At 42.9% G+C, this 9,675-nt stretch overlaps 1 protein-coding gene across 1 annotated transcript in view; it reads left to right on the top strand.

The window, feature by feature from the left end:
• The window catches only part of RPAP3 (RNA polymerase II associated protein 3), a 51,941-nt gene that overhangs the window by 16,731 nt on the left and 25,535 nt on the right, over positions 1–9,675 (top strand). The window contains exons 5-8 of the mRNA XM_019514627.1: positions 3,198–3,325; positions 5,407–5,528; positions 5,955–6,025; positions 8,107–8,241. Of these exons, the coding sequence (XP_019370172.1) occupies positions 3,198–3,325; positions 5,407–5,528; positions 5,955–6,025; positions 8,107–8,241 (456 nt within the window). The remainder of the gene's footprint in view (positions 1–3,197; positions 3,326–5,406; positions 5,529–5,954; positions 6,026–8,106; positions 8,242–9,675) is intronic.

The raw sequence follows: 9,675 nt of genomic DNA, 5'->3' as shown, positions 1-9,675 counted from the left end.
CCCCCCCCCCCCCACAAAACAGACCCACATACCATTCACACCCCCTAATTTGGGATTTGTTCTAAGGGATTTGATTGACTTTACACCGATCCAGTCCCTATTTTCAGTCAATGATATAGGACTACTTGTTCTTAAAAAATTACAAACAAGGTGTACTCTTATTATTTATTTCAGTCATTTTTGGTCCCTTGGTTATTTTCTCCACTTTCTTCAGAATCTTCTTTCATGACATACCGTTAAAACAAAAATCAGATTTCCTACTGGATCTCAGAGCATGAAAAGGGCCCTTGAAATACAGAGGAAAAGCTTTTTTTTCCGGTTTATTCCCTGCCTTTCTAATCTCAACAAGGGAAAAAAGAAGAGTCAGTTCATATCTCCAATCAGGTACCATCTCAACAAATTCATTTGTCATTTAAAATTCAGGATGATGATCTTAGTTTTTATACTTCCTTTACTGGATTTATTCATGCTTGTCAACATGTAAGATAGCTACTGTTCCATATCAGTTCACCTTACCCACAGGAAATAAGAGAATCCTGTAGCAGAACCAGCTTATCTAATGTGACAATTCCTGTACAGCACAACTGAAACTTTTTATTTGGAAGATGTTCATCTGCTGTCTTCAATGGAAGCCTGTTTTTGGACTATCACTAAATAACTATTCATTTTCCTATTCAGGATCATGACATTTTCCCACTCTATAGTTGCTAGATGCTCCTTAAAGACTTCATTCATGCATTTTTGAAAGTCTAGGAACCCATTCCTTCTAACATCTTTGTAGCATTCATAGGATTCATGAGACTGATCTCTCTTTAGGAATCTGGCTCTCTATACCACCTTTTCATGAAGACATATTTTTTAATATCCATAACTCAAGAGTAGTGGCATTTCAGGTTCTTGTAGGTGACCTACTCTGTTACTTAAGTGTGTTTTGCTTCCCCCTAAATAAAACTAATCAGCTTTCTTCGAAGCTGCAATCAAATCAAAAGGAGAACAAACTGCATACCCTTTATATACTAACGCAACTGCTTTCTTATATGGCTTTGATGGAGGGGAGTCCCTTTAGGACCTTCCCTAGACTGTTTATAGCATCTTTCAAATAAGTTAACAGTTGAGCAATAACCATCCAAAAACTATCTAAATGGATTTTAAGTAAATCACATTATGAGGTGAAACAAATTCTTAAGTGGCACCAGTAGGTTATCCTATTGGAAAACTCACAGAAGCTTTGAAAGACACCCCACTGAAGATATTTAGAAGATGGCAAAAGTCCACACTCAGCTATCATTGTTTCTAATTGAGGGCTCAAGACTGAATTCCTGCTTTGGCAGATCTCTCCTGCCATCCTTGGTTAGAATTTCCAGCACCTGTCTCCTGACTGTGAGGTTACTGCTTGCTCACCAGAAATAGACTACATGTCAATAACATGGATAGTTTTGCCACCTACTATCACTGTAAAATCCTGTACCATCTGAATTCTCTATATGTGAAGGAGATGAAAAATGGTTGTGCCCATTCTCCTTTAATATGCTTGGGTGGAGAGATGAGGTTTGAGAGTATATTAGACACCAAAAAGTGTCACATCTTGTGTTCATGGAGGGCATGTGTATCAAGTAGAACTCTTGTAGACAGCACCTCTTGAAGAACCACAGTTACTTTAGGGCATAAGCTCTCAGTATGTGGGGGCCCAAGGACTCTGGCCCCCCTTGGGAAGGATAACCACCTGTCCCTACTGGGCAGTACAATCCCACAATGGGAACATCAGGTCCTGGTCCCAGGCTGCATGACTCCAGGACAGCATTTGTTCCAAATTCCCCATTTCGTGCTGGGATCTGGGTTTACCATTCACTGTGGAAAAAAGGCAGGAAATGGTGGGTTTCTCCTTGGAGGCTGGCAGAGTTCCAGCCTGCAAGGGGCTTCAGAGAGCAGGATGCAGGGAGCACCATGTGCATGTGCACATGTACATGGCTAGTAATAAAGCCCCAGGCAATGGTGGAGAGCAGTTCCCCCAGCTGCCCCCCCCACAGTGAGGGAGGAAGGGAGTGGGGTGTAGGGGCTGGATCTGAAGCACTGCATAGCCAAGGTAATTCATAGAGCCTGGGGCCAGGGCGGGGAGCAGGACAGAGCAGCAGGTGGCTCATATGGGGGGGGTGGCTCCTTGCCGCTGCTGCATGCACTCCCAGGAAGAGGGGCATGGGAGGGCATGTGCCCCAGATTTGTGCAGGCTGCCTGCTGTGGCCTCAGAGCTCTATGCCCTGCTTCCCTGCCCCCTAGGAGCCCCACACTGGCTATGTTGCCATGGCGAGGTGCCCCTTGCCCACCTGGCAGCAGTAGGGGGGCACAACACCCCTGTGCAGGGCTTCCAGGGGGAAGGAAACAGGATGGGGGGCCCTGAGGCTGCAGGGGAAGCCTGTATCAACCCCTACCACATGCTCCAGTCACCTGAGCTCTGGTCTGGCTTTGCTGCCAGGGTGGGGAAGGAGGGCCATCAGACTCCGCTGCCCCCCCCCCCGCAAAAATAAAAATTGGCACCTATGCTTCAGGATAAGTAACTGGTCTTTTCTTCCTGCTGAAGTCTGAGCTACAACATGTGGTGGGATTTGTTCTAAACTTCCTCAAGGCCAGTGATGCTTTATAATATTTTAGATGAGAATTTTCCCTCTTGCTTTCCACACAACATTTTAAGTCATCTTTTTGTTAGAGGTGCTAAGTTGTTAAAACTGGACCTCCCTATATTCGTCTTGAAAACATCCCCTTCCTTTTCTGCCTTGTCAATATTCTTCACCCTGGACTTGAAGCAAAATTTAGCAGCGGCAAAAGAAGTTCAGTCTTTCTATCTACTGTTTAGTGTGAGTAGAATGACTAAGGATACTAGAAAGGGTGCAAATTACAATGGGACTAGCCTGCTATGTCTGCCTCTCCCTTGATGCACAGGGTTCAGGAATCTGTATGACTGAGTGGAAGCAGCTGGATGCTCCAAAGGGGTGAGACTGTTTGGATAGTCACAGCCATTTTAGAACATCAGAAGAATTAGAACACTTTAAGGCATTGGTAACTGACTGATGTTGGGATGAGACAGCATTTGGATATAGGCAGTGAAATATTTGACAAAAATTAATTAGTAAAGATGCTGTAAAGAGGTGAAAGTATTTGTCACATTACAGTATACTAAATTGACAAAAAGCATATTTTTACAGGGCAATAAGTATTTCAAACAAGGAAACTATGATGAAGCAATCGAATGTTACACACGAGGGATGCATGCTGATCCGTACAATCCAGTCTTGCCCACAAACAGAGCATCATCTTTCTTTAGAATGAAAAAGTAAGATCTATGTTGTGAATATATCTCTCTAATTTTTTTAACAAAATTTTCCTTCAGATTTTAGTTATGGGATTATTCATTCTAAGACCCATGGGTCTGTTTATTTTACATCAGCCTGCTTTGCAACTTTATCTTGAGTTAATGACACTGGTTCCTCATAAATAAACAGTAGGGGTATACCAATAAAGATTTTCTTGGTCTATACCAATAGCCAATTTATTAACCAGCCATATTGGCCGATACCGATCCAATAGCCGATATACAGGAATGCAGCTGGGCAGCCTGGAGAGTCGCGTCCTGCTGGTAAGTCTGGGGGGTAGGGGTGAGGGGGAGGGAAGGGTTGGGGCAGCTTGAGGTCCACAGTGAGGGAAGGAGAGGGGCAGGGGCAGGGACAGGTGCTGCCCAGTCAGGGGGGTGAATGGGACCCTGGGCAGGGCATGGGATGGAGTTGTGGGCAGCTCATAACCAGGGAGCGGGGTGCGGATGGTTCCACGCTGCTGCACACACTTCTGGAGGAGGTATGGGGTGAGGGTATGTGCCCCCTGCATTTGTGCACAGGTCAGAGGTGGGCTGTTTGTTGTGAGCTCAGGGCCAGGGGCAGTGCCAGCCTCTTCCTGGCATGGGGGCTGGGCTCAGGGCAGGCAGGGGTATGGCAGGCTCAGCTGCGTGGGGTGGGTGGCTGGCCCTGGGAGGCATGGCTACATGGTGGGGGCCCTGCGGAGAATTTTAGAATAGCTATAGCCTCCCAACCCTCCCCCACAGTGCCACCTCTGTTCGGGGCACACACTCGGCTTTGCTGCCTTTACCTCAGGAGTCTCCCGTTGTGGGTCTGGCAGGGGGCACATGGCTGAAATAAGACTCCTGGGGGAAAGGCAGCAGAATGGAGTGCCCCAAGCAGGATTGGCATTGGGGAAGGTTGGGGGGGGGTCCTGTATCAACCCCAGAATTCCCCATAGGCCTCCCACAGCCACCCCTTCCAGTGCCACCACCACTCGCCCCGCTTAGCTGAGCCAGCCCTACCCCTGCCTCCCCTGGCCTATCCTCCTGCTGGGAAGAGGCTGGCACTGCCTCTGCCCCACACAGAAATCCAGGGGAGGGAGGCACATTCCCCCCCATGCCTCCCCTATGGATTTGTGCAGCAGTGGGGAGCTGCCCCACCCTACTTTGCTCCCTGATGAACCACCCATAGCTCTGTCCTGTACCCTGCCTTGGGGTCCCATTCACAGCCTTGGCTGGGCAGCTCCTGCCCCGTTCCCTCCCTCACCATAAGGGCCTTGATTCCCCTCATAGACTTAGCGGTAGGACGCTGTTTTCCAAGCTAGCAGGCTGCATTCCTACCCACATGCATGCGTGCAGCTTTGAACATGCACACAGCATTTATCAGTGCCATTACCGTATTTTTGCACATATAGTCCACAGGCTATACACGTTTTTACAAACTTAACAGATGGGTGCAGGCTATACAAGGGTATGGGCTATGCAGAGTCTTTAGAACAACATAGCCCATCCCTGGAGGGATTGAGCGTAGCGGCGGCGAGCGGGGCTGCCCCCCCCCTTGCTCGCAGCTCCTCATCCCTCCTGTCCCCTCTCCTGCACCACTTTTAGCTGGCTCCAGGTCCGGCGGCCGTGCCCAGCAGAGCCCGCACTTGAGCGTGGCTGGGAGCAGGGCTCACAGCTCCTCATCCCTCCCCTCCCCTGTAGCAATTAGCACCAATTAGCTCTGGTGGCCGTGCCCAGCAGAGCCCGCACTATCAGGTGCATGGAATACATGGGTGCAGTCTATACACAGACTATTTTACGAAAATACAATTTTCTGTGGGTTATACATTGGTGTGGGTTATATCAGTGTGCGGGCTATATGCACGAAAATACAGTAATTGGCTGCATCAGCCAAAAAAAAGTTATTATGTTAATTTTCCTTTCATTGGTGCTGATCAGATATGTGACCGATATATCAGTGCATCTCTAATGAACAGTGTAGTGTGCTTCATGATTTGATTAAATCTGTTAATTTAATGGAGAGCCATATTTATTTTTAATTTAAATATATTCAAAGTAATTGATTTACATTATTGACACAGGTATTCTGTTGCTGAATCTGACTGCAATTTAGCACTTGCACTAGATAAGAATTATACAAAGGCATATGCCAGAAGAGGAGCTGCTCGCTTTGCTTTGAAAAATCTTCAGGGTGCCAAAGAAGGTTAGTGAGTTTTTTTGGATACATTCCTTAAAGTGCAAGTAAGTGATTTATGTGCTTACTGATTAAAGCTTATTTTTTTGAGGATTTATTTTTATACTTCCTGATTTTATACTTGCTGAATTTTTAACTTCCAGTTTCAAGAAATGATGAAAATGACATCCAGATGGTATTATTTTACATGCTGATAGAAGAACTATCTGTCAAATGACTGTGATCTGGGAAACCAGAATCGAACCTTTAGTGCACTATATTGAGCTTACTATTCTAAGTTATTTAAAATATAAAGTACTTGGAACTACTGAACTTATTTGGATCTGCCATCTCCACTTCAACTTCCCAGTTAAAGGCACATTAACTTAAAACTTGTCACCTGATATGGTATATAAAAATATGGAATTTTGATGTCTCCCTGTCTTCTGGTTTTAGATTATCAAAAGGTTTTAGAATTGGATCCAAATAACTTTGAAGCAAAAAATGAACTGAGAAAAATAGATCAGGTAAGAAATAATGGCGGTTACTCACATAGTCTAATAAACATATGTTAAACTAAAACATATAGCAGAGAGAAAATTGCATATACGGGTACTCTGATGCATAATATATACACATACAGTGGATAAATGCATAATTTCATAACACACAACAAACAAATGTGGATTGGAATGGTATATTCTCATAAATATGGTTACTTGCATATTGGTTAAGTGCGTGGCATCTTTCATCCCTTCTGTCTATTCTGTAATTTAATTGTTGATGATTTACTTGCTCCAGAAACAATGAAAAATAAGCTTTTGTCAATGGGCTTCTATGAGAAGCTTTGAAAATGACAGGAGGAAATCACATTCCTAAGGGTCACATCCCCTGACTTTCAAGACCTCTAATAGCAGCCCCAGCTTAAAAGCGAGAGAGCTAGGCAGTTATGTGACTGCTGATAGCATAGCACCAAGCGTTCTGTGTCCCTAATGAGCACTGCTTACACCACAGTCAGTGCTGTGTCCCTAGACTGAGTAGCTCCCTCTCACTTTCGAAATGTCTAATAAATCACTGTCCAGGGTTGCTATTGGAATCCTTAAAAATGAAAGGAGTAAGTCAGTTTCAGGACTGCTAATATCACAGCACTGACTGACCATTTATTATTAAAAACAGTTTACACTGAGTTTGGATAAATGAATGCTCCAGGTAAGTGTATAGCCTTTTTCATTTCTAAAACTATGCATGTAAATAGAGGACATGGTATGTCTCATTATGTAAGGAAGAGATGTATATGTTCTCTTGGCTACAGAGTAGTACTAGCTCATATAATCCTTACAACTCTGCTTACAGGTAGGATTCAGAGATGCCATCATTCAGTGTGAATAGGGGGCTTAAATACTGCAGAAGGTCAAACATCCATGGCATCTTCACACACTTAGTGTAATAGAGACAACACATGCCTGAAATCTCTCTCTCTTTAGTGAGAGGCAAGCAGTTAGTCATATAAAATAGTGTTCAAAGGGACCTCAGGAGCTCGTCTAGTCCACCCCCACCAAAAGAAGGACTATCCGCAGCTAAATCATCCCAGCCAAGGCTTTGTCTAGCTGGGTCTTAGAAACCTCCAAGGATGTAGATTCCACAACGTCTGAGTAGCCTGTTTCAGCGCTTTACCCCCCTCCTATTGAGAGAGTTCTTTCTAATAACGAACCTAACTTCCTCTGCTGCAACTTGAGACCATTGCTCCTTGTTCTGTCATCTGCTACCACTGAGAACAATCTAGCTCCATCCTCTTTGGAACCACCCTTCAGGTAGTTGAAGACTATTATTAAATGTCCCCACCCGTCTTCTCTTGTCCAAACTAAATAAATCCAGTTCCCTCAGCCTCTCTTCAGAAGTCATGTGCCCCAGACTTTTGGCGGATCTTTTATTGCATAGTTGAGAGAGATTTCTCAGGAAACTTTGTACCCGAAAGCATGTATAATGTCTCTCCAGGCTACATAGATGGTTCAATAAAAGCCATCACCCCCAAAAAGTTTTTCCCTCATATACTGGTATTTCCTGGTCCATCATGGCTACAGGATCACTGCAGTGTACCACCTCTTTAGGTATAATTTTGGAAGCATTTGAAAGTTACTTTCAAAACCAATCCCCATTACTATAAACTACATAATGAAGTCTGTAAGTTTCTGATATTAAGTCTTTTTGTTGTACAGGTACCACTGGTAGTAGCTAGCATTGTGCTTTAGAAACTGGCACATCAGAATTAGAATTTACTATACTGATAACTAAGTTATATGTTTATATAACATACATATACACACACAGACAGACAAGATATTAATAAAACCTAATGTGTTGCACAGAGAAAGTGTTCATAAAGAGCTTCAGAGCCTTTTTTAAAATCATTTTAACAGAAAAATTTCATTATATGCATTCAAACAATAACTAAGAGGCTTATATTAAAAAAGTAAAGTGAAATAAAAGAATGCATCACTTAGACATCAGCAGAGAAGCCATGATTTATTCTAATCAAAGAAAACTCGGGGCAGGAGAGGAGGAAACGGGTATTTCAGTTGAGTGATATTGCTAATGTTCTCCATTGCAGGCTGTAATGTCAAAAGACTATTCAAAACAAACAGAACATGAAGAAGTTGTCAAAAAGCATGAATTAACACAAGAAGAAAAGCAGCAAATTGAACAGCAGCATCTCAAACAGAAGGCTATTGCAGAAAAGGACTTGGTAAATCGTGAAGCCTTCACCTATAGGAGAAAAATTTACATGAACTTATTTAAATTATAGTATGACTTATTATTCAAATACGGAAAAATGCGAAGTGCACATTGTATCTTATTTAACTCTGTAGTCATTCATTTGCTTAGCTATATAGGGTGTATTTATATTTAAGGGTGTGAAGCATGGTTTAAACTGACTAAAATCTGTTGCTGACAGTTCCAGAAATTCAAAATCAGGATAATGCTTTGTTGTGCAAGCAGTTATACCAATATAAAGAAGATAAGATTTGGAACGAGAACCATTAGCCTAACCCCTGATCCTCCAGTGTGGTGCAGCTGCAAGGTCTAAGCAGGAAATGAGACAAAGGTAGTTGTAGTAAACGAAGAAGGATGTAGGTAATGTCAGTTCCTGGCTTCACTCTATTGACTTTTTTTTAAATGATCAAGCAGCAAAATAGACACCTGTGATACCTACTGGCCACCCGCCAAGTAATTTGTTTTGGTTTTGTTGTTTCTTGTAGATATTCATTAGAATTGGGCCTTCATGGGATTTGCAGGAGAGAGAAATAATTTGTTACATTAATTCAGAGAAGGGCCTCTGCTTCAGGGCCAATGGGAAGAAAATAAGAATACGTTGTGGGATTAAGGGTTATCTTTATTAAAGCTGTTTTAATTGAGATCGTAATAGCTGATGTAGATAGATAAAAAAGATGCAGTTCTGAAGGGCCTTAAATGTGAAGATGGGAAACTTGAATTTGATTCCTGGCAAAGGGGTCAGTAAGGACTGGGCTGGGTTAAGATATAGGGAGACCTTCGTATAAAGATAATAGAGAGATGTACTGAGTGGTAAGATTTAGATTCAGAGAGGTAGTCTTGTTATTTGTTAATGTAGCTGAAGGAGTTACGATAATCCAAAGTAAGTGCAGAGGCAGAAGTGTGTCTTTGTGGCAGGGGAATGTATTTTCTAATAAGGAAATAGTAGAGGAATAAAAAATGTTGGACAGAGCTGTAGAAAGACAGGAGGAACATTGCACTGTCCTTGAAATAATCAGCTTGAAAAAGGAGGTAAGAGGCCGGTGAGGGTGAAATGGAGATCCTGAGACAGCTTTAAATTAACTAATTAGAGACTTTGTGAGCTGCTCTGCAGCAGAAAGGAAGACTGGAAAGAGATCTAACAGGGTGCATTTGATTCAAATCATGATTTAAAATCACTGGGCAGGGAAGCTTTGATTTATTTAATCATTGTTTTCTACAAAAAGTTCATTCTTGTTGGATATACTCTATTCATTTAACCTCTTGAAACTTTGCACTTTTAGAGAAAGGTAAGGGTGTGACTGTGTGTATACACACTTGCAGAGAGACATTAGGACTGTTGGGTGGGTAATCAGGTCTGTTCTCTCTCATTTCCATATACTGCCATTAACAAGGATGTTATCCCTGG

This window comes from Gavialis gangeticus, unplaced genomic scaffold (assembly GCF_001723915.1).
Source record: "Gavialis gangeticus isolate Ggan-Ray unplaced genomic scaffold, GavGan_comp1, whole genome shotgun sequence".
NCBI classification, from domain to species: Eukaryota; Metazoa; Chordata; order Crocodylia; family Gavialidae; genus Gavialis; species Gavialis gangeticus.
The sequence above is the reverse complement of the archived record's forward strand: the minus strand, read 5'-3'. Positions and strand labels throughout refer to the sequence as shown.